General features: G+C 42.4%; 1 protein-coding gene across 6 annotated transcripts in view; it reads left to right on the top strand.

The window, feature by feature from the left end:
* sipa1l3 (signal-induced proliferation-associated 1 like 3) overlaps positions 1–25,654 on the top strand; it is a 111,983-nt gene that overhangs the window by 70,574 nt on the left and 15,755 nt on the right. For 5 of the 6 annotated variants that reach the window (XR_009768929.1, XR_009768928.1, XM_061682089.1 and 2 more), the window contains exons 7-15: positions 59–162; positions 2,498–2,655; positions 3,702–4,284; positions 7,949–8,047; positions 8,284–8,459; positions 14,962–15,213; positions 22,984–23,166; positions 23,947–24,119; positions 25,505–25,623. Coding sequence is in view for 4 of the 6 variants with exons in the window: in XM_061682089.1 (XP_061538073.1) it covers positions 59–162; positions 2,498–2,655; positions 3,702–4,284; positions 7,949–8,047; positions 8,284–8,459; positions 14,962–15,213; positions 22,984–23,166; positions 23,947–24,119; positions 25,505–25,623 (1,847 nt within the window). In the remaining 2 variants the exon portion in view is untranslated. The remainder of the gene's footprint in view (positions 1–58; positions 163–2,497; positions 2,656–3,701; positions 4,285–7,948; positions 8,048–8,283; positions 8,460–14,961; positions 15,214–22,983; positions 23,167–23,946; positions 24,120–25,504; positions 25,624–25,654) is intronic. The other variant, XM_061682090.1, reaches the window with a different exon arrangement.

Raw genomic sequence — 25,654 nt, 5'->3', positions numbered from 1 at the left:
CTTAATGCAATCATTCAACAATTTAACAACAATTTACACTGCTTCCTTGTTACTGCAGCCGATTCTACCGGCACCCACTCCCTGTACACCGCTTACCAGGGCTATGAGGTCATGTTCCACATATCCACCATGCTGCCGTACATGCCCAACAACCCACAGCAGGTAATAGTTTGTAGTGTTTCATTGTCAAGATAAAATGTCCATCTATCACAATCCTTTGCAGCTGCCCAAACACTTTCCATGTCTAAATAGCAGTTTTCATTGTTTTTATTACATTCCTGCTCACCATTATTGGCACCCCTTCATTTTTTTGCATAACCTGTGTAATATCTTCAGAAATAAATGGACATGTGCCAAACATATCTTTTAAGTGGAGGTCCAAAATAATTTAACAAAGCGAATTTTTTTTCAACTTAGATATTGTAATTTCAAAGAGAAGAAAAATTCTGGAAAAAGCATGTGCAGCAAAATGGCCCTCCTCAATATTTGGTTGCACACCCTTTGGCAGCAATGACAACCTCCAAACGTTTCTTGTATCCATCAATAAACTTTTTGTACTTCTCAAGTGGTATTTTCTCCCACTCTTCCTTTGTTTCCAATTTCTTCAACCTCTTGAACATTTGCAGGGTTCTTTTCCCCCAATGGCAGATTTCAGCTCCCCCCAAAGATTTTCAATTGGATTGAGATGACGACTCATTACTGGCCACTTTAAAAGAGTAAATTTTTTTCATTTTCAACCATTATTGTGTGCTTTTGGATGTGTGCTTTGGGTCTTTGTCTTGCTGGAGGACCCATGATCTTCGCTTCAAACCAAGTTTTCTTACACTGGATAAGACATTTCGCACTTGTTAGTTTTCTTATTTAATGATACCTGTGAAACAGTCAAGGCCTTTACTATCAAATATAACAAAGCAGCCCTCTCACAGCATTATGGATCCTCCACCATGCTTGTTTGTTGGCAGGGTGTTCTTTTCCCTAAAGGCTTCATTGCGCCGTCTGTAAACATACTGTTTGTGTGCATTGCTAAAAAGCTGCATTTTATAGTTTTATCTTTCCTTAAAATATTATTCATCATTTGCTCTTTCGTATCAAATTAAAGTTCTCTATAGAAAAATTTTGTTTCACTTAGTCACTTCACTCATTTTCTTCAGGAGATATTCCACATTTACTGGTAGTACTGAAACTTGATGGGTGCCTATAATGCTGGGCAGGACTGTATATGTGACAAGTGACCCCTTGGTTCTTTAACTTTTTGAACTTGGTCCAGCCAGGACTTTTTTCTTCGTATTTTATTTTGTAACAATTCCATTTGGTGTAAAAATAGATTTTGATAGCCTTCAGGCTTGAACAGCATAATGGAGAAGGGATTTGTTTTCTTGCTTAATATCTTCCCAAATGACTGTTACTTGATTACTTCCCCTACAGTCACTTTAAACATGTTTGTTTTGTTGTTATTTACAGCTGATAAGATTTTGAGTTTGAAATAGGTCAATTATTGCAGTTAGTCACAGGATCTTGGTGAATTTATAAACTGATTTTGCACTTAACACAGTCAATCATTATCCACAGTCTATCCATCTACCCATCCATTTTCTCTATACTTCTTATTCTCAAAAATAATTGGACTGTACTTATTGTACATGTTTAATGATTTATAAAAAGCTTAAAGAAGCCTACCAATTTAAAACGTTAGGAATGCACTTTGACTGCTTCTTTTTTGTTCAAACAAGCTTTTCGTTTTCAACAGCCGGCTGTCCACTTGGATAAATGGCACAATATCTCCATCCAGAGGCTTCCACAGTGCAGTAGCACATTCACGTTACTCAGTCAGACCTGTAGGTGGTAGCATATGACATGTTAAAATGATCAACAGTGGGTGAAGAGATGCTGCAAAGTTTCATTTGAAACAGTGGAGGAAAAAAATTGATTGTAGAGATTTTCTTTAAATAAAAATTTTAAATAACATTTTAGATTGTGAAAATGAAAGGAAATCTGATGGAAAGGGTAAATGGACTGCACTTATATAGTGCTTTATCTACACTATCACAGTGCCCAAAGCGCTCTACAAAGCCTCACAGTCATTATTGACATATACAGATATAATCATCCATAACAATTATGTAAAAATACAGATAAGGTGTAGTCGTAAAAATCTCAAAAAGAGCAGCGTTATTGAGTAAAGGATGCTCCTGCTTATGTATAGCTGTAGCCAAACAGGCTGCATTACATAATTGCCACTTTTACACTTCCATCAGCAGATGGAAGAGGGGCTTGTCAAGCATCGCCCCACAGACACAGCCTGGATGCAGCGCCATGTCACATACACAGACAGCTAGACACAAATAGCCAACACAGAAAGTGGAAAAACAAATTCCATAAAGAGCTGTTGTATGGGGAACCATCTCCAAGTCCTTTCCTACCCCTGGAAGTTTGTCATGAAAACATTCTGCATTTTTGCGCCACGTTATTAATTTCTAATGTCCTGTCTCCTCTTCAGCTTCTAAGAAAGAGGCACATTGGGAACGACATTGTCACTATCATCTTTCAGGAGCCGGGAGCATTGCCGTTCACCCCTCAGAATATTCGCTCACACTTCCAGCACGTTTTTGTCATTGTCCGTGTACACAACCCCTGTTCGGAAAACACCTGCTACAGGTAAAATGTTCTACAATGGTCTATAGTATAATGTTTCCCTCTTATAGTGGCCGGGAGTATTTATTTACTCACCTGCACTGAGTACATGGCATCTATTAGGTAATTGTTTTTAGGAGGAGGCCTTTTCAATAAATTAGAATTAACAGATAAAGTTAATTTCAGTAGTTCCGTTCAAAAAGTGGAACTGTACGACACAGATTCATTAAAAACATGTACCGGTACTATAAAACTATGAAATGCTTTTCAGTTGGCCAATTCCTACCTTATTCTTACTATTCTCACCTATTTATATACTAAAAATCATTTTAATTATTTCATATGTTTGTAGTATCCGATTTCTTGAAATGGTGAATTTGGAGAATTGTGTCAGCTGTAAGCTGTAATCACCAAAATGATGATGATAATAATATCGTGGAATATTGCAATCTGTGTGTAGTGAATCTCTAAAATAAGATATTTAAATGTATTTATAGGTGTACCTTTATTTGCACAAATATGGTTTGATAGTAATAAATAAACATAACAATACTCACAGCCACATATTCTTTATCTTCTGTGGAAAAACAACGAACATAATCCATTTTACTAAATCACCTACAATTGTTGTGAAACTGTCTGTACTGCCATCCGGTGACCATGTCACACACATACCATCTTTAGAAGGTATTTATAAATAGGTATAAATATAATCTTTAGATTCTATTTAATTTTGTTATTACGTAATTATTTTCCTGTTTGAAAAACACCTTACACATTTGTTTGTGTTCTTTTGTGTTTTGAATTACAAGTGTGGTCACGGAACAAATTCAATTCATATCTGAGACACCGCCCACTGTAATAATATTTAGCATTCTATATTGTATTACGGCCTCTTTGGCTGATTAAATGTAGATTTTCCTTCAGTAATTCCTGGGGGGGAAATTCATCATATTGAAGCAAATGTTACCTAGCAATTATTGGGGTCACGGCATCTAATAGAACGGAGGCCAATATTTGACGGCTTATGATATTGAGACCTCGACCTCTCCACCTTCTTCTTCCCTCAGTGTTGCTGTCACAAGAATGAAGGACGTGCCTCCTTTTGGCCCACCCATCCCGAGCAGCGTCACCTTCCGAGACTTGGACACTTTTCGGAACTTCCTGCTGGCCAAAATCATCAACGCGGAAAATGCGGCGCACAAGTCTGAGAAGTTCCACACCATGGCGACCCGGACGAGGCAGGAATACCTGCGCGACCTGGCCGAGAACTACGTCAGTAGCACCCCCATGGACTCCACCGGCAAACTGAACAACCTCATCTCCCTGGCATCAAAAAAACGTGAGCGCTCAAAAGCACGAGACGTGGCTGAGTTAGGGGCTGCTGGGGCCGTCGCATGGAGGGTCCTGGCCCAGGACTTTAGTGGCGGTGGTGCTGAGCTCCCCTGCGCCCTGGGATTTTCTGCCGAATACATCCTGTTGATGGACTGCTCCACCAAAGAGGTGGTGTTCAACTGCTTCTGCGCCGACGTGATCGGCTGGACTGCTGAGCGCTTGGCCTTGAAGATCTTCTACGGCAGAGGCGACCATATTGCCGTGCGGGTGCCTGAGGGCTGCGCACAGGACATCAGGGAAATGGTCCAGAGGTTGAAGGTGAGGAATATTTCTGTAAACTTGGCTGGAACTACAGTTAGTGTAACATGACTATTACCCCAGATGTCCTGAAAAATCATGTAGATACAAAATGTACTTGTTAGAGCAGAATAATGGGGTAAAAAGCAAGTATTGGTGATAAATACATATATATAGTCTACACTGAATGAAAGATGAAGATGCAGTATTGTTTCAGCATTTTGTTGCAGTGGAGTTTTAATAATAATTCAGTAGGTTTTCTAACATCACTTTGATGTCAGGCAGAAACACCGTATGGCCAGATATGGTCAGTTTCATATTTTTTCACAAATCGATGCTTTTGGTCTCTCCCCACATTGTTTATTTGTATGCATTATGAACCAATTTATACTGTTGAAAATAGCTTGAGAAAAAAATTACTCTTGAACTGGCTGAGAAGTGTTGTAAAACTCCACCCCCTCTTGTGGGGGTCGTGCGGCATTATATCGCCTTAAGATTGAATGTGTGGAGGTTTTTTAGACAGTAACGAGTGAGGGGTTTAGTCTTAGCAACATGGACGGCTGGAGCCAGCAAGGTATCCTTTCATTTTAATTAAGGACATTGTATTAAATTAGTGTTTTTTTTCAGCATATTAAATTCACAATTTAACAAGATTTCGAGGTGGTGTTGTGTTGATGATGGTGCATAATGGTAAATGACAGCAATATAATGTATATCGACTTGAAAGATGGAGTGTTTGGTAAGCAAGAGGGTGTTTTTGTATTTATTTATTTATTCCTGAAAAAGATGCAAGGATTTTGGAGACCCGCGGTGACAATAAATAAATAATAAACAGAAAGCATAAATAACGTTAATCCTCCAAAATCAAAATCCCCTGAAGTAATGTAGTTTAGAATTGGACCAACATGGACAATCATCCCATTTCCTACTTTTGTGTTTTGAAGTTCGATAAAATTGGAGGTTGACCAGGCAGTATTATAATTGTGTGACTTTCATTATGTTCCACTCTCAGTGTTTCCCACAGGATCAGAATCTATTCGCAGTGGTGGGCACACGTCTCTTCACTGGAGCATTGAATTTTACATAGGTTCCTAAAAAAATATTGCAAAGCCTTTTCAGAATTCAAGTCCACAGGATCGTGTCCATTAACAGATACTTTTAATCAGGCGGCCAGGTGTTCTCCTTGTAAGCGATTGTGGAAGGCTGTTTTCATCTAGGGATTAATTGAAAGATAACTGTCAAAACTGCACCCATCAAAACAAGTTTCAAAGATTGTTTTGACCATAAAATGATGGGCAAATGCAATGTAGATTTTTTTTTTCCCGTTTTGTTTTTGCAGTAATAACGTCCTTATTGTTACGTTAAATTTCGTTGTTGTTTCTGTGTTAACAGTGATTCTTGGCATGTATATACCTTATTTAGCTGACACGTATTGTTGATTTATTGTAGGTTTTTTGTGTGTGAAAGAATTACCTCTTGCGGAATTCCTCTACCAGAGATAAAAGTATTGGCCCCTTTCTCAAATTCTGCTATTTTTGCATCATAGTTTCCCTACTTTAATGTTTAAGATCATCGAACAAATGTAAATGTCAGACAAATAATAACCCAAGTGAACCTAAAATGCTGTTTTAAATAGTGATTTTGTGTATTAAGAGGAAAAAAAATACCTGGCCCTGGGTGAATGGGGCCAATACTTTTGCATAGCACTGTAAATAGCAAAAAGCTAATCAGCCTCTGATATGTTCAAATAAAGTAACTCATCAATGAACAATTTAGCCTTGAATTAACATAAAAGTATGTAAAAAGATTAAAGCTAATAAGCCTCCCAGCTAATGTACATTGCGTACCAGGCCTGTTAAGTTAAAAAAATATATATGGAAAAATAAACAGAACTAGTTAATCTTCCCAGAAGTAGCAAATACATGCTGATCCTGTGGCTGATTAGATTAGATCCTGTTGACAGGATCTAACAGTAGCGTGAAAATATAAAGTATCACGGTATAAAAACAACTCTTATTTAGGCTTTACACGATCAGGCTTTTTGGGGCCGATCACCAATCAGCAAGTATGAAAAACCGATATCCGATCACAAGATGGCGCAATTTACATGACTTGTTAATTTTTTTTATATACTTGTGTACTGTATACTGAGTATCTTAAAGTATTCTCTCATTTTAGACAAAAGTTAAAACATCAATGACCTCTAAGGGGCGTTCAAGGATTGGCCACTGACATAAGTTTAGGGTCAAATCAACATTACATCTTGACAGAATTAATGGGTTCTAACTTACTGTAATTAAATTACTTTATTGCAATTCAATTACTTTAACAAATACTGTTAACAACATGCTTACTCTAACTTTCTCACTGTCCCGGCTATATGGACGGATGTCGTTTCCCCCCCCCCGTGCTGCATTGCTTGAACGCGGAATGCTCCTCCTCGTGTACATTTTTCAGGTGCCCGATTAAATTTGTTGTGTTGAAGCATTTAGATGACGTTCCGAACGACGTAATTCAGTTGTGCCCAGTCTGCAAATAACTTGTTAATAATTGTTTGTCTGAGTCACCGCAAATAGTCCCACTCCGACGGCGTGTTTTTTCACCAAGAAGATTGAAAAAACTTTATTGGCCGTCAGATAGTTACAGTACTACGCCACAAGACACGTGACAAGGATAGAAATAAACGAACGCTTGGATTCATATGCGAGGGTGACGCGGAGTAAATGACTTTTGCGGAGCCGATCGATGACGTCTTGTCCTGTAATGCCGAGTGGTTCCACCAGGTTGTGCCGTAATGCCCAGTGGTTCCACCAGCTCGGCACATTGACTTGACTTGGGCTGTTCTGTTTTTACTCTGCTACTGCTCTGAACCCTTCCTCAATCATGAGTGGGCCAAAGAAAATAAAAATCGACAGTGAGTGCCGAGTGTTTAATATAGAATGGACGACTGAATACTTTTTCACTGAAGTCCGTCAAAGGCTGTATAGCTAATTTGTTAAGAAACCATTGCGGTTTTAGAGGAATATACTGCTATATGGCTCACCGGTTACAATCAAGCTTGCAGGCTCAGCAAAACACCTTTATCTGACAAACTGCCATCCAAGATTCAGTCACACAAGACCCTGAAACAGCGCCACGGGAGCTGCAGGTGGAACTGATTGATCTCCAATGTGATACTGTCTTAAAAGAGAGTTCAACTCACAAACTGGATGAGTTTTATGGTTCATTAAGCGCAGATAAATTTCCAAAAATCCAGAAGATGGCACAGAGGATGCTGGTGGTGTTATGCTCTACATATGTGTGTGAACACACTTTTGTGTGATGAACACCAACAAAACATCCTACAGATCGCAGCTGAGTGATCAACACTTGAGAATTGCCACAATAAAACTAACACCAGAATTTGATGCACTGGCAAAAACATGGTGATCAACAAAACAACACTGTTGCCATTAAAAGTAAATCTAGGTATTAACACTACAATGCCTTTATGTTTGTTTGTTTGTTTATTTTTTTATATGTAAGCATCTGGTCCTCGGTTGGCCCGCCTGTCGAATTTTATAAGTCAATGTGGCCCCTGAGCCAAAACGTTTGCCCACCCCTGGTGTCAAGTCTACTTGTATTCAGATGTCCTGCTTCTTTTCATAATATATATGTCTTGACATGCTTCCCCTTTTGTTTTCAGTCACTAACTGTGGGATGTGAGACAGTGGATATGACACTGAGGAGAAACGGACTGGGTCAACTGGGCTTCCACGTGCGCTTGGACGGCACTGTGGCCGAGGTACCATCAACTGACACGTTTGCTTGTTAAGATTCCACACTATTAACCCTTTATTGCTCAGTGACTGTTTTTTTTTGTCAATGTCTTTATGTCTCAAAAGTGTTCTCTGTCAATTGACTGTCTGTTGTCGTACTAGAGCGGCTCCAACTACCGGAGACAAATTCCTTGTGTGTTTTCTGGACATACTTGGCAAATAAAGATACATTTACTTAGTGGTGGTTTGTGTTGCCGTGCAGGTGGAGGAGTACGGGTTTGCCTGGCAGGCGGGCCTGAGGCAGGGCAGCCGCCTGGTGGAGATCTGCAAGGTCGCCGCGGTGACGCTAACTCACGAGCAGATGATTGACCTGCTGAGGACGTCGGTCACGGTCAAAGTGGTCATCATCCCCCCATACGAAGAGGGCGGGCCGCGGAGGTGCGTAACGTGCACGTCTGCCATTTTCTTTCTGCTGTTGTAAAATATAAACTGTGAATAGTTTAACTAGGGTTGAGCATAATAATCATAATTTTGTTTGTTTTGAATTGCCAAAATGGAGTGCCAGCAGCAGAGGTTCTATTGGTTCTAAAGCGGGTTACACACATACTGATGTGGAAAAAGCTGCATGTATTCTACCTGCTCTTATAGTGTCTGGTGTATACGAGATAACCCACACACAACCATATTTCCACCGACAATCGCGATTCTTCTACCCCCCAAACCAAATACCTGTCGTAGTACAGAGTCTAACCTGTGGGAGGCAGCATGGTACTGTGCGGCATCCAGACTGAAACCCAGAGGTAATTAAGCCAGGTTTGTATGCCTCCTTGCTTCCACATGCCTTATCTGGTCCGCCCATGAAGTTTTAGTATGACTGAGATCAGTGATTAGCGATGACCACTCCAAAACATCGACTTGGTTATCCTTAAGCCACTTTGTAACCAGTTTGGCAGTCTGCTTCGGCTCATTGTCTGTGTAGAAGGCCCTTTTGCACCCAAGCTATACCTTCCTGGCTGATGACTTGAGATGTTGCTTCAGTACTTTGACATATTCTTTTGTCATGATGCCATCTATTTTGTGAAGCACACCAGTCCCTCCTTTAGTAAAACAACTGCAAAACATGATCATGCCAGCCCTGTATTTCAAAGTTGGGATGGTGTTCTCAGGCTTACAAGTTTCCCCCTTTTTGCTCCTAACTTAGACCCTATTTCACCTCATTCGAACCTGTCCTTTCACAGCCACAGAACTCAAATGTTTTACTTAAGTTAAATTTTGACAAAGGGTATGTACTGCGTGTCATTTGGGCCAAATTTTTCCTGCTTTTTAAATCTGCTATAATTATCTGACAGCTGAAGTTACTGTGCATAACTGTTTTTATATTCTCCCCCTGTCCAGTAAATAATACTTACCACCCACAATTTTCAATATTAATGTTGATTATCAACTAAAAAATGTTAGACATGCAATCAATCGTCTCCAAAATTTATGTGGGCATCTATACTTGTGGCCACTTCAACAACCTCTGACAATATCAGAACGGTCACAACAATATTTTGGATTTTATGGCCGGTAAAGCATTTTCCTCTGCGCTTATATAGAGAAAAAGCTTGACAGCACTTAATGTCACAAAAGCGATCAATTGTCACCAAAATTTATGTGGACATCTCTACTCATCTCTTCTTCAACCTCTAAAAATATTTGAATGATCGCCTCAATATTTTGGCTTAAAAAAAACGTTAAAGCGTTTTCCTCATAAGAGGACTGTCCCGGTGTCCGTGCTCTGCCAGCTGAGCCCGGAGCACGCACACACATACACACACAATATACATTATATATTTATTTCAAGAATATATACTGTATAAAGGCCTATATCAGCGACTACCGAGTGAATTGGTTGTCACGCTGTTTGGAGAAGTCTCTCAGATATCTTCCTGGAGAGAGCACAAGCAATATTTTGGTCTCCCAGGTCCCAGAGTCGCTAACAACTGATCAGCCTCTGCAGTCACGGTGACCTGTCCACCGGTGAGATAAGCCCTTTTTAACGAGGCTCATATGGCCAAACAGTTAAATTTTAGTCTTGTCAGACCGCAGGACATGTCTCCAAAATTAAGGTCTTTGTCCCTGTGTGCATTTTCAAACTGTAATCTGGCTTCCTTTTTGTTTTCTTTTGGAGTAATGGCTTCTTCCTGGCTGAGTGGCCTTTCAGTTCATATCGGTACAGTACTTGTCTTGCTGTAGATAATGACACACACTTACCACCTTCAGCCAGCATCTTTGCAAGGTCTTATGCTTCTGTTCTTGGGTTAATATGCACATTTCGGACCAAAGAACGTTCATCTCTGGGACACAGAACCTATCTCGTTCCAGCGCGGTATGATGACTGGACATTCCCATGGTGTTCATACTTCTCCGTATATCTGTTTGAACAGATGAACGTGGCACCTTCAGACATCTGGAAACTGCAGCCAAGAACTTGTGCAATTCCACAATTATCTTCCTGATATCTTGGGTGATTTCTTTTGACTTGCCCATAATTTACACAGATAAGCAGTGTGTTACATGTGTGTCGAGTTAGAATACATCCACAGGTGTGTCTCTAATGAGCTCAAATGTTGTCAGTAATCTTGTCAGAAATTTCCAAAGAAATTATTTCATCAGCTGGTTTTTCCAAATTGTTTAAAAGTATAGTAATCTTACTGAAGAAAATACTGAAAAATTGTCTTCAATAAATCATTCTCCTTATTTTGTAATTTAGCAAATATACATAATTTTAGTAATCCTAATTGACCTAATAGTAAAAGTTAGTCTGATTTCATGTCAGTCCACAGTTGCACATTCCTGCGCCAAAATGCCTATCAGAAATAATATTGATCACCCACTTTTAGTGCCATTCATTCAAATGCCCATTCACTACGCTTGTTGCAAGCACACAAAAGCACGGCTGAGATGGTGGGCAGAATTTTGTGTGGGAGGGTGCGAAAAGAGGAAGCGAGCACACAGCAACAAACTAAGACATGTGGAGAGAAAGCAGCAAAAAAATGACTGCATTTAACATTCCTTTTTTTTCACCTTTGGTTTTCTATTTTTTTTTCAAGTGAATCATCTCTTTTCTACCAGCAAGCATGTTATTTATATAAAATATGAATATATATAATGAGTAACGTCTCATGTCATGGGATAAAGTAGTTGCAGGTTGAAGTAATGGCTTGTTTGAGCATGTCTGTGTGTGTGTGTGTGTGTGTGTGTGTGTGTGTGTGAGTGAGAGAGAGCGCGACTCAACTACAGTCATTGCGATCACATTACTTTAATGTTAAAGGCCATTTAATTACACCAGGTTTCAACCCTTAAAACACGCACACACACACAAAAACACACACACTTTGTGGCATTGGTACAGCTAGTAATTAAGAGCCTTGTATTTCACTGGTCCCCCTTCCTCTCTTTCTGTCTGTTCTCCTGCGCATTTGGAGTTATGTGCCAGGCAAGCCGATTGCATGAGATTAAGGCCTTGAATCCACAGGAGGGAGGGGGAAAAGGCAACTAAAAATAAATAAATAATTCGAGCGAGTGGATGTGATTAATTAAAAATGCTTTGCGGGAAAAGAGGGAGGGATAAAGTGAGAGGAAGGCGGCGCCCGCCGAGAGGAGGACAACATGTCTCAACGGAGCAGAACGAGTGTGAAAGGGAGTGGGCGGAATGGATATAGAGAGGAGAGCAGGACTTGCCTCCGCTAAGCCTCGGTTTCGGAGACTGACGGATACGGCGGAAGAAAAGGTGTGATAGATGGCGATAGTGGCTATAACCTTGCGTGCACGTTGAGGGAGTGCCAGCTGCGTGGGAAGAAACCCTCCGTGTGTGCATGTGTCGGAGCTTTGGGTATGTACCGACTACTTTGACAAAGCAAGAAAGCGAAATACAACAATGTTAGATAGATGTCTTCTAAGTCATTTCTCTTTATGTAGTATATTGTATGGAATTTAAATTGAATTTGCATGATGCATATTAGAAGGCTTAACGTAACCAAACACCTGGATTCACCTGAGCAAAATGTATCCAGCCAAATACAACAGATGTAAATCACTTGTTGTGCCAAGTGGGATTTAAATGTATCGGTTTTAGAATTATTTGGATCATATCTGCATAAAGAAACTGCAACGTTTGGTCAGAACAGAACAAAAATGCTTTTTCACTCAAAAGTCTTGTTGAAAACCTCGTTTTGTCAGGTCAGCAGTCCGTTATACCATACATTTCCTGAAATTTTTTCCACACAATTGCACAATGATCTTTTTTTTTCTTTACAGCACAGGTCGGATGTCGCTCAACTTTGCATAGCTGACGTCATCCTGTTCTTGGTCAGAAAGTAAACTGGTTGAGACTGAATCAACAGCGCCTCTGCTGTTGCAGCTGAGTAGTGCACTCCATTTTGCTTCAATACAGTGGTGCCTTAAGATACGCGTTTAATTTGTTCCATGGCTATACTCGTAACTCAAAACACTCACATCTCAAATCATCTTGAATGTAAAAGGTACTCTATAATATTGTACTTTATAAAAACAAAGTAATATAATGAAATGGAATGTGAAGAATTAACCTTATGTTTTATGTTTAGTTTGGCAGTAGTTGAGAGTGCCAATAAACAGCTTGAAGCCTTTTTTAAAAAAAATATTTTTTTAAGAATATTTACTAATGCTTTCTGCTGAAATGTTGCTGGGGCGGGGAAATTACTTAAGTACTCGATGAAATATTCATTCATCTTCCGTACCGCTTATCCTCAATAGGGTCGCGGGCGTGCTGACGTCTATTCCAGCAGACTGTGGGCGAGAGGCGGCGTATACCCTGAACTGGTCGCCAGCCAATTGCAGGGCACATATAAACAAACAACCAACCATTCACACTCAAATTCACACCTACGGGCAATTTAAAGTCTTCAGTTAACCTACCATGCATGTTTTTGGAATGAGGGAGGAAACCGGAGTACCCGGCGAAAACTCATACAGTCACGGAGAGAACATGCAAACTCCACACCAGCGAGGCCGGATTTGTACCCGGGTCCTCAGAATTGTGAAGCAGATGTGCTAACCAGTCGCCCACCATGCCGCCCTCGATGAAATATCTATAGGATAATCGATTCTGAAAGGATTTTATAGTTTTTTGTTGTAAAGTGAGTTGAGTCCCCTGTCACCATACAGCGCTCGTGTCTCAAGTTTGCGCTCGTAAATCAAAGCTTGTCGGCTCGCATCTAAAAAAAAAAAATCATTAATTGGGTCACTCGCGTCACAAGGCACAACTGTACTTTCAGGCAACAGCAAAGTGTTGTAGTAGTGAGCACTTCTGCCTTTCGTCGAGAGGTCCCTCGTTCGAACCTTGGCTCAGGCCTTCGTGTGTTGAGTTTGCATGTTCGCCCCTTGCTTGTGAGGGTTTTCGCTGAGTACCTCGTGCCAAATTGAAAAACATGCATGTTAGATTCATCAAAGACTGTAAATTGTCCAGTGGAGTGTGTGCGAATGGTCATTTGTCTATACGTGCTCTGTGATTTGCTGGCGACGAGTTCGGGTTGCCCAAAGTCAGCTAGGATAGTTTCCAGCTCACCTGTGACCCTAATGAGGATAAGCACATAGAAAATGCCTAGACGCTTCAAGGCACTATGAATCAGCAATTAAAATTAAAAGGATTTCACACAATTAACATTATTCTTTATCTTTTTTTAAAAAGATATATCTACAATCAAAATAGCTTCAATGACAAAGCTTGGTAGGTGAGTTAGTGTGTCTTGTTGTTCAACTAAACCCTCGAGTTGAGAGTAATGTCTTCTCTGGTCCTAAACCATCTATGAATAATAGATGCCATTTACTCAGCTATTATATAATCTATGAATGAAATAACCATGACAAATGTTAAAGCTCGGGCACCTTTTTTGTCTAGATGTACAGCCACTACATAGAAATATACATTTACTTTTCTGTTTTTATAAAGTCTGCACTAATTTGATTGAAATAAAGATGGTAAGCATTTAACCTGCGGGAGATTTTTGTTGAAATATACACCTGCTACATTGGAGCTTTGACACTATATTCACTATTATTGATGACTTTTGCTTTTAATAAAGTCTGGATTAATCTGTGATGCGTTTAAATTGGGGATCTTTTTGTTGAGATTTACAACTGCTACGTAGGAGCTCTGACAGTACTGTTTGTTCCCTTTTAATGCTTAGAATAAAGGTCCGATACTTTTCATTTAACATTTTACCTTAGTAGTTATTAATAAAAATCTGCTCTCATCTGATTGAAATAAAGATGGGAAGCAATTAAGATGTACACCCGCTACTTGGGAGATCTGACAGTATGTTCACTATTATTGATGAGTATAAATGTCAGCCACTGTTCATTTAAGGTTTGACTTGAGTCTGCTCTAATCGGACTGATATTAAGATATTGTTGAGGCTGGGGGGCATTTTTTGTGTGTGTGCACCCGACATGGGAGCTTTTGACAGTATGGTCACTATTTTTGATGAGAATAAATTTCAGCCACTTTTCATTTAAGATTTGACTTTGTTGTTTAATAAAGTTTGCACTAATCTCATTGTGACAATGACCACATACAGTAGAAAATCTACTGTATATACCGAGGCCTAGTATAAAGAGCCCTTTGATTTGATTGGACCGCAATTTACACGTACATACTTGACCTCTGTCTCTCAGTAGGGGAGATGGAGTCCTGCGGTACCAATAATCGGTTTCCTCTCCTCTCATTCTGCACCTGTCAGTGTCAGGAGAGCTCATTAGTGGCTGCCATTATGTGTCTGCTGTCAACAGTGTGCTATGAGCACATGACAGAGAGTTTTAATATGCAGTGCTGTTCTTTATTGAAAGAGAAGCAAATGGATTTGAGTGGAAAGCTTATGAACATGAGTGAGTTGCCGTGTGTTTGTGACTGTTTCAGGGGCTGCACAGAGGAGCACGAGATGAAGACCATGGAGCAGAAGCCTGAAGCTGAGCCTTTGGCCGCGGGCTACCGACCCTCCCCTCGCACGGGTTGGCGCTGGGACAGCCCGCCCGTCCCTCAGGGGCTGCACGGCACCCCCAACCCGCAGCGGTGGGCCCCCATGGGCCCCCCACCACCGCCTCTGCGTTCCTCCCACAAGACATTAATGCCTGTTCCTTACAGGGAGCCTCAGCACTTCAACTCCAAGAGGTGAGAGAGACACCATGATGCTATATTAATAATATATATTATTATTATTTTATGTTATTATGTTTATTTTATATTATTACTGGGTCATAAAACCTCTTAGCCAATGTGGCTAAACAGTATACAAATCTTCTAGCCACACTTGTTTGTAGTTAGCCACAACATCACGTGTGTTTATGTGGCTAAACCTTTAGTCACACTTTGCCAGTCCTCGTCACAGGCACGCCATTAAGCTTTAACGGTGTGGGCCCAATTAAAAATACCTAGTCATCAATCAGGTTTGCGGCTGAACGACTTCGGGAAAATACTCTAATTGCGAGATTGTTTTTTTTGGTGTTTCTTCTAAACAAAGATTGCGATTTAGCATGCGGCTTTTCAGGAGGAGGTTTATTGTGGGCATTATGAACTGAACACAAGAAATACATTATTCTATCGTGTTACAAACACAACACTGGATACAGCCAACAAATAACTCTTTCCTGTAGGGCATGTAAATGTTATGATGAATTGATAAGAATTGTAAAAACAAAAATGTTCCATCACAGTAGAATATTGACTTCTTGAGTTAACTTCATGCCTTGTAAAAATGTAATACTGTATAATGATGCTCTTGTCAGTAGCAGTAGCACTGCTCTCTGTCAGCCGAGTACAGAGATCAAATGGAGAGTGACACGAGCGACGCTTTTCATCACCAAGATGTGAGTACAAAAGCAGTTGAAATGGTAAACTATCCATCCATCCATTTTCTGTGCCGCTTCTCCTCACTAGGGTCGCGGGCGTGCTTGAGCCTATCCCAGTTGTCATCGGGCAGGAGGCGGGGTACACCCTGAACTGGTTGCCAGCCAGTCGCAGGGCACATACAAACAAACAACCAGTCGCACTCACAGTCACACCTACGGGCAATTTAGAGTCTCCAATTAATGTATGTTTTTCTTTCGGATGTGGGAGGAAACCGGAGTGCCCGGAGAAAACCCACGCAGGCACGGGGAGAACATGCAAACTCCACACAGACGGGGCTGTGGATTGAACCCGGGTCCTCAGAACTGTGAGGCTGACGCTCTAACCAGTCGCCCACCGTGCTGCCCATGGTAAACTATGTTAAATGAGGGATCTTAAGGGAATTTCCCAAATTTAAACTTTAGTTGAACGTTCATATTCTAAATCTTTGGTAAATATTAGTAGACTAACTTTAGCTGAGCGTCACGGTGGGATACTGGTTAGCACATCTGCCTCACAGTTCTGAGGACCGGTGTTCAAATCCGGCCCCACCTGTGTGGAGTTTGCATGTTCTGCCCGAGCTTGTGTGGGTTTTCTCCGGGTACTCCAGTCCCCTCCCACATCCCAAAAACATGCATGGTAGGTTGATTGAAAACTCTAAATTGCCCGTAGGTGTAAATGTGATTGCAAATGGTTGCAATAGGCTGGCGACAGTCTGCTGGGATAGGCTCCAGCACGCCCGCGACCCTATTGAGGATAAGCAGTACAGAAAATGGATGGATGGATGGATAACTTTAGCTGTCAGATAATTGTTACAGATTTCAAAAGCAGGACAAAGTGGTCTAAATTACAAAAGGAGGGTGGGGGCGTCACTATGTCTGCCTTAGGACCCCAAATGACCTGTAGTATGCATGCTTCAATTCGGTGCCAAGAGGCATCAGGTCTTGTCTTCCCCGATGCGCCGCTTCCTGCAGCTGGGACAGCCCGTGAGCCTGACTGCTTATAGCGAGCAGCGGCTGGATGGCAGATTGCACCATTTTACAAATGGGGGGAAACTAAACCACTAACACCGCTCATACACGGCAGAATGAGCTCGCTCACTTTTAACTTTTATCAGGAAGGGCTTTTAATGCAGGTGAATTTGATTCACCAGCGTGGCTAACGTGGACAACATTCGCTTCGCCACATCCTGTTTCAATTAGCCACTGGCGAGGTGGAATATGGGCAGTGCGAACCCTGGCGTTAATGAATGATAACAGCATTCATCAATATTAACTTAAACATGAGGATCAGCATGTAGCAATGAATACGACCTGTGTTCCTGTGTTGTTTCAGGGTCGAAACTGGCGTTCTCCCACATTCCAAAAACATGCATCCATGTTTGGTTCATTGAAGACTTTAAATTGTCATTTTGTGTGAATGTGACTGTAAATGGTTGTTTGTTTATACGTGCCCTGTGATTGGCTGGAGACCACTCCAAGATGTACCCTGCCTCTCACAGCTATACCAATTCAAGGGATTCAAGGAATAAAATTTTCTCTACCACCATCCATCCATTGTCTTCCGCTGATCCGAGGTCAGGTCGCGGGGGCAGTAGCTTCAGCAGGGAGGCCCAGACTTCCCTCTCCACAGCCACTTCCTCCAGCTCTTCCGAGGGGATCCCGAGGCGTTCCCAGGCAAGCCGAGAGACGTAGTCTCTCCAGTGTGTCTTGGGCGTCCCCAGGGTCTCCTCCCGGTGGGACGTGCCCGGAACACCTCACCAGGGAGGCGTCCGGGAGGCATGATGCCCGAGCCACCTCATCTGGCTCCTCTCAATGCGGAGGAGCAGCGGCTCTACTCTGAGCCCCTCCCGGATGACCGAGCTTCTCACCCTATTTCTAAGGGAGAGCCCGGACACCCTGCGGAGGAAACTAATTTGGGCCGCTTCTATCCGGGATCTTGTTCTTTCGGTCACGACCCACAGCTCGTGACCATAGGTGAGGGTAGGACCGTAGATCGACCGGTAAATATAGAGCTTCGCCTTTCGGCTTAGCTCCTTCTTCACCACAACGGACCGATACAAAGTCAGCATCACTGCAGACGCTGCACCGATCCGCCTGTCGATCTCTCATTCCATTCTTCCCTCACTCGTGAACAAGACCCCAAGATATTTGAACTCTTCCACTTGGGGAAGGATCTCATCCCAGACCTGGAGAGGGCACTCCACCCTTTCCCGACTGAGGACCATGGTCTCAGATTTAGAGGTGCTGAGTCTCATCCCAGCCACTTCACACTCTGCTCCGAACCGCTCCAGTGAGAGTTGGAGATCATGGCTAGATGAAGCCAACAGAACCACATCATATGCAAAAAGCAAAGATGCAATACTGAGGCCACCAAACTAGACACTCTCTACGCCTCGGCTGCACCGAGAAATTCTGTCCATAAAAGTTATGAACAGAAACGGTGACAAAGGACAGCCTTGGCGGAGTCCAAACATCACTGGAAACGAGTCTGACTTACTGCCGGCAATGCGTACCAAACACTGACACAGGTCGTACAGGGACTGCCCGTATCAGGGGGTTCGATAACCCATACTCCCGAAGCACCCCCCACAGGACTCCGCGAGAGACGGGGTCGAACGCCTTCTCCAAATCCACAAAAGACATGTAGACTGGTTGGGCGAACTCCCATGCACCCTCGAGGACACTGCCGTGGGTGAAGAGCTGTTCCACTGTTCCACGCCCAGGACGAAAACCACACTGCTCCTCCTGAATCTGAAGATTCGACTTCCCGACGGACCCTCCTCTCCAGCACCCCTGAATAGACCTTACCAGGGAGGCTGAGCAGTGTGATCCCCCTGTAGTTGGAACACACCCTTCGGTCCCCCTTCTTAAAAAGGGGGACCACCACCCCAGTCTGCCAATCCAGAGGCACTGTCCCCGATGTCCACGCGATGTTGCAGAGGCGTGTCAACCAGGACAGCCCTACAACATCCAAAGCCTTTAGGAACGCCAGACAAATCTCATCCACCCCCGGGGCCTCGCCACCACCTCGGTGACCTCAACCCCAGAGATAGGAGAGCCCGCCTCAGAGACCCCAGACTCTGCTTCCTCATGGGAAGGCGTGTCTTTGGAATTGAGGAGGTCTTCGAAGTATTCGCCCCACTGACTCACAACGTCCCGAGTCGAGGTCAGCAGCGCCCATCCCCACTATACACAGTGTTGATGGTGCACTGCTTCCCCCTCCTGAGACGCCGGATGTTGGACCAGAATTTCCTCGAAGCCGTCTGGAGGTCGTTCTCCATGGCTTCGCCGAACTCCTCCCACGCCCGAGTTTTTGCTCAGCGACCACCAAAGCTGCATTCTGCTTGGCCAGCCGGTACCCATCAGTTGCCTCAGGACTCCCACAGGCCAAAAAGGCCCGATAGGACTACTTCTTCATCTTGACGGCATCCCTCACCGTTGGTGTCCACCAACGGGTTTGGGGCTTGCCGCAACGACAGGCACCGACCACCATACGGCCACAGCTCCGGTCGGCCGCCTTGGCAATAGAGGCGCGGAACTTGGTCCACTCGGACTCAATGTCCCCTGCCTCCCCCGAGACGTGGGTGAAGTTCTGCCGGGGGTGTGAGTTGAAACTCCTTCTGATAGGGGATTCTGCCAGACGTTCCCAGCAGACCCTCACAATACGTTTGGGCCTGCCAGGTCGGACCGGCATCTTCCCCCCACCATTGGAGCCAACTCATCACCAGGTGGTGATCAGTTGACAGCTCCGCCCCTCTCTTCACCCGAGTGTCCAAGACATGCAGCCGCAAGTCAGATGACAAAGTCGATCATCCAACAGCGACCACCACACATTTGCATATGATATGGCACGAACTATAAAACCCGCGGTCCCAGATTATCCCAATAAATCCAGAGATTTGTGAAATTTGAATAGATTAAGAAAATATCAAATAAAGTGCAATAGGCTTGAATTGCACATATTTACATTGTCATTTGTACTAAAAAACAATAGTGTTCATTGTGCAGGGTTGACTAGGACTGGGGGGCTGATGTCGGGGCTATAAGAGCACTGTCCAAGTTTAATAGACTAACAGATTCCGGAAATAAGATGTTCCTCCTCAGCCTGGTGGTCCTGCACCGGATGCTCCGTAGCCTCCTTCCTCAGGGGATAGGATGGAAGAGAGGGTGTGCGGGTTGGGTTGATTCCTTGATGATGCATAGAGCCCTCTTTCTGCATCTGCTCATGAAGATGTCTGTGATGGTAGGAAGACTGCCCCTCACAATCTGAGCAGTCTTTACCATCCTTTGTAGTGCCTTCCTCTCTGCAGCCGAGCAGCTGCTGTGTCACACTGTGATGCAGTTGCTGAGGACACGCTAATCTCCCCAGTCCAGCACATCACAGCCTGTGGTGGAAGTAGAGACAGACGTTCCTTCTTGAGCAGACAAAGTGTTTTGGGTCCAGGTAAGATCCTTGGATAGATAGACCCCAAGGTACTTCCACTGATGCTCCTCTGATGTGCAGGGGGGGGTGTCTGTCCCTCCTGAAGTACACCACAATCTCCTTGGTCTTCTTCACATCGATGCAAAGATTAATGTCTTTGCACCATTCCACAAGATGTTCCACCTCCTCTCTGTACTCTGACTCATTGTTGTTTGTGATGCATCCCACTACTGCTGTGTCGTCCACAAACTTCACTATATGACAGTTTGGGAATTTCACTGAGCAGTCATAGATTGTGTGGACAGGAGGGGGCTCACCACACAGCCCTGGGGGGAGCCGGTGCTGAGGGTGATGGAGGAAGAGATGGTGTTGTGAATCTTGACAGTCTGTGATCTGTTGGTCAGGAAGTCCAAGACCCAGTTTTCCAGTGATGGGCTCAGCCCTAGAATGTTCAACTTTTGCCACACAGTGACAGTTCTGATTGTGTGCTCGGACCATTTCCCCATTGGACTCTATAGGCTGGTGCCAGCAGAATGGAAATGTGGTCGGAGAAGCAGAGGTGCGGGTGGGAGACGGCGATTTATGGCCTGCGTAAGTTTGTGTACACGCAGTGCAGTGTATTATTCCCCCATGTGGGTATGGTGACATGCTGGTGAAATCTGGGGAAAGTGTCTGTCAGTTTTATGTGATTAAAGTAGTCCTGCAACCACATAAAATGCCCCTGTGAGTTTGGATTGCAGAGTTAATGGTGTCCTGTAGCTCCTGCAGCGCCTTGATCGCATAATACATTAATATAATTAGGGATCTCGTTTGATGTGCGTCTTGGGTCTGAGACAAAAAAAATTAGCAGGGAGGCATCAACTGATTTCAATCTGCATCCAGACGCATGGCTTAATATCCGCCCTGTGTATGTGTGTGTGTGTGTGTGTGTGTGTTGAAGAGCTTCCACACACAACAAATCAAAGGAGTCCTGTCTTGGTGGCAGACGGTAGTTTTTTCTGGACTCGATATTTTCATTGTTGTGGTAACACCCGCCTCGCCACTCATGACACAGGAAGCCGCTGGTAGAACGGCATTTGGTCCCTCGATGCACACAACTGGGAAACTAGGGAAAGTTATAGTGTTCCCTCGTTTATCGTGGGGATTACATTCCAAAAATAACCCGCGATAGGTCAAATCCGCAAAGTAGGAAACTTTATTTTTTACAATTATTATAGTGTTTTAAGGCTGTAAACCTCACCATTAACATTTTCTCACATTTCTCTCGTTTAAACACGCTCAAAGTTCAAACCTTTGTAATAAAAATAAGTACATTATTATTATTATTATTATTGTTAATAATATTGTATAATGAAACAAAGGTCAAAACCTGTTTGAAGGCCCAAACATTTGTTTTAAGAAATAAAAATGTAAACATTTTCTGACAAATAATGATGAAATGTTTTTGAAATAACGAATATTAATTTTAATGAACAACGTATGAGGTTGGAAGCATAAGAACTTATTAATTGTGACTCGCGCGTATTTCACGCTTCCGCTGACCGTCCCTCTTCGTCCTGACGTCGCTCCGCTGTCTTTTTCCGAGAGAAGAACATAGTTATAGGTAGTTGTTGCCGCTCTTTTTTTTTCTGGGCGAGAAGATTCTTATAAACAGACATTCCACCATCGATAGTTAGCACCTTCCTTTGCCTTTTGGCTGCGACCGAAGGTGCTATTGTCAACGTGCTGCACCGACAAGATACTTTATTTATTGTTCTACATTACAATGCCAATATTCTTTAGAATGAAAGGTTAATTGTTCCTAAAAAGGATGTACTTCTATAATATCATTATATCAGTGGCATTAAAAAAAACATCAATGATACTGTCATTTATTTATATCGTCCTACAATATTTGCTATTTAGGCAGGCCGAAACATACCGTAATATATTGAGAGTGAGCAAGAGCAATGAATAACACAAATATATTGAAGAAACAAAAATAGAGTAACAACTGTAATAAAAATCTGCACTATAGCGACACAAGAACCATGATATAGCGGAGGATTACTGTATCTGTCTTCTGCGATGATAAGTTGCAGAGACTCATTGTTCCAGGGCTTGAACTCATTGTTTCCAGACATGGGCATCCTGGGACTCACATAGGCTCAAGTGTAAAATGATCTATGTATAATAAATATAATATACTATGTATTGGGTTTTTCAAATTTTTTTTACTATATTTACAGTTTCATATGCACCTGTGGCTAGAAAGCGAAGCGTGAAGAGTCTGTCGCTGAACAGCTTCTCAAAATATCCACACTATTTCCTTTATTTTTTGCTAAGTCTATGTGGAGCCTCAAAACCCGTTTTTTTAATCGCAGTTTTTCTGTTATAGTGAGCCGGTAGGTATACGGTGCTAAATCGGATGGTGTGCGGCGAAGAGTCGGCAACTGTAATTTTTCACAAGGATTCACTTCAGTCACCTTCGGCCGCATCACTCAGTGTGCAGTGGACGGACGGGCCTTACTGTGTCCATCGCCAACTTTTCTTGAACCTCTTTTTTCATTTTAACACAAATAAACTCAAGCCATGTTCATTCACTCTCTATGTTTAGTTCACCTCTCGTCTCTCTTGTGTGTGCCTGCTCAGGCCGGTCAGCTACCCAGAGAACCACTACAACATATCTCCTGCAGGGGGTGACAGAGTGCTGCCTTACAGAAACCCCTCAGCCAGCTTCTCATCGCCCTCCTCGGGCCTGGTGGGCCTCTCCACCATGGGGCCGCCCGGAATCACACCGGGGCCCTTTGTGCGCTACAAACATTCGCCTGACAGGTGGGTGGGTCAATTCTGATATTTTGTTTTTTTTTGTTTTTGTTTTTGCCCATTGTGACATGTATCTGATTTCTTTTCATGTCAATGTGAACAGTACAATTTTTTCCTACGACCCAGGCCTCTTTCGAATGTGGATATAAATTGGAGTGCATTATGGACGCTCACGGCGCGCTCATCCGATTTACAATATACGTCATCAAACGGCGACGAACATCACAATTATTCGACAAAACAGAAATGCGGCAAAAGCTAACGGCAGACTAAGGAGCAGAAAACAGTTGGTGGCAAAAAGATCATGTTGCGCCAGTTGCACAAAATCCTGGAAAAAAACACAAATGCGTCAAGATGAGACCTACGCAAGGGGCCGTTTTACTTCTGTCAACATGGCGCCTCGTGTTTGTGCACATGCGTGTGATGTCACGGACGCACTCTGTCTCTAGTAGAAATCGCGTTTTTTTTTGTAATGTGAACGACTACACAAAACGATCGGATTAAATTAAAAAATCTGAATTGGTCATCATGCCCTGCGGTGTGAAAGTTGTCTTATATATTATGTCACAAGTCAGCACACAGATGAATTACACTAGTGTGTATAATTGCAGCACATTAGGTCTACAGCTGAGTGCTAGCAATCTAGTGGAAGAATCCTCGGGTGATTCATTACGGAACAGGTTTTTATTCAACTGAGATGCAAAAAAGGAAGCAAATGTCTGTAGAAGTTGGGACATTTCAAGTCATTTAAAATGTATACTGTGTTTTGTATGTTACATGTGTTTGCAGTGTCTATGACTATGGTCAGCATGTTGCACTCTTTTGTGCTCCGTGCAGATACGGCACAGGACAGCGCTCCCTGCTGCCCTATGAGCCCCACCTCAGCATAGACATCGTGTCCAGTGGAGAATCGTCGTCGGGATTCACCAGTCAGGAGAGCACCATGGAGCGCTGCAAAACGGGTAAGCTGTCGTACCCCAGAGTACAACTGGCCTGCATTTTTAATGTGCAACATATTTTCCAGGTTCGACATCAACGGTACAGTTCAATAGTGGGACAACTGTATAATATAGTCAAACAAGAACAGAGCTGAGTATCTTGATAATAGCGCTTAATAGAAATAAAATATTAATATTAAAGTGTACAGCCACATACTCATGGCACCCACGGAATCACCTATTCACAGAGGTTTTTTTTTTTCATATTTTCTTTACATTTCTTTCCCATATTTCCCCCCATTTTTCTCTTTGTTCTTTTTTTTGGAGGGGGAACCCTGAAAACGCTTATTGGCCAAATTATAATGAGTGTCAATTATTTTGCAGATTTGCGCTATTTGCGGTCCGGTCCCTATCCCCCACGATTGGCGGTGGTCCACTGTATTGTGAAAATATGAATCCTGAAACGGATTAATTACATTTCTATTGTGCATTTCTTAAGCAGAAAATGTCTTCAAAATTCACATAAAATGTTCAAACAGCCTTTTTTCACTGTATTTTGTATGTATATGAAAAATGGATGGCATGCAAGAAAGGTCAACGCAACTTCTCAACTGGGTGTTCAATTTCATATTAAATCTTTTATTCTCTATAAAATTGGAACTGTTTTCTTATAATAGGATGACTTTATTCTCTTAAATTTAAGCCTTTATTGTCCTAATATGACTTTGTTCTCATTAAATCAAGTCTTTATTGTCATAGTATGACTTTATTCTTTTTTCTGACATTATTGTCATAATATTTAATAATATATATAATAATATAATATTTTAATATTTAAATGTGGTTCGCCTGGGCCTTCATGTTTTCTTTAAAGAATTGTACCCATATTACAAATTCTGCCTGGGTAATCAAACATGAGCAGAACTGTGTCTTTTCTAATTTACTAAATAAAAGTAGGGCTGTGAATTTCAAAATAAGAGCAAGTAAATAAAAAAATATTACGTGTTCAAATAAAGTGCTTAACTTAAGAATTATTCTTCATGTTTTGATCATATGGGTAGAAGCAAAATCATCCATTGTAAAAATGCATTATACATAGGTAGAAGGGTTTTCCGGAATTTTGAGGGCGCGTATTATACATGGGTGCGCATTATACACCAGACATTGCTGTAATTTGAGTTTATATGTCACGACGAATTCGTATTTTAATCTCTTTCGTAGTTCAAAGCACGTTTGACTTAAATCATGGATATTTTTTTTTACCTTTGTCGACTTAAGCGTAATAATTTTTTATTTTACTATTTTTATTTTCAGTGTGTCAATTAAATATGAACTTGAAAGGTGCAATAGAGCTCTTTAAATCCGTTTAGAACCTGACCAAGACCAATGTTTCTTTGTTTTGCATTTAGAACCCCTCTGGCATGTTCCAGCTTCGTCGTCCAGGGTGCAGGCTGGTGGAGGAGGAGGAGGTCAGAGGAGACTGAGACAGGATGTCCAAGGGAAAGACTCTCCAAACAGACACTCAAAGGTTTGAGTCGCCATTAGCACTTGTGACTCTG

The sequence above is a fragment of the Phycodurus eques genome, chromosome 7, assembly GCF_024500275.1.
Source record: "Phycodurus eques isolate BA_2022a chromosome 7, UOR_Pequ_1.1, whole genome shotgun sequence".
Classification (NCBI taxonomy): Eukaryota; Metazoa; Chordata; class Actinopteri; order Syngnathiformes; family Syngnathidae; genus Phycodurus; species Phycodurus eques.
Note: the sequence above shows the minus strand (reverse complement) of the source record. Positions and strands in the feature narration are given on the sequence as shown.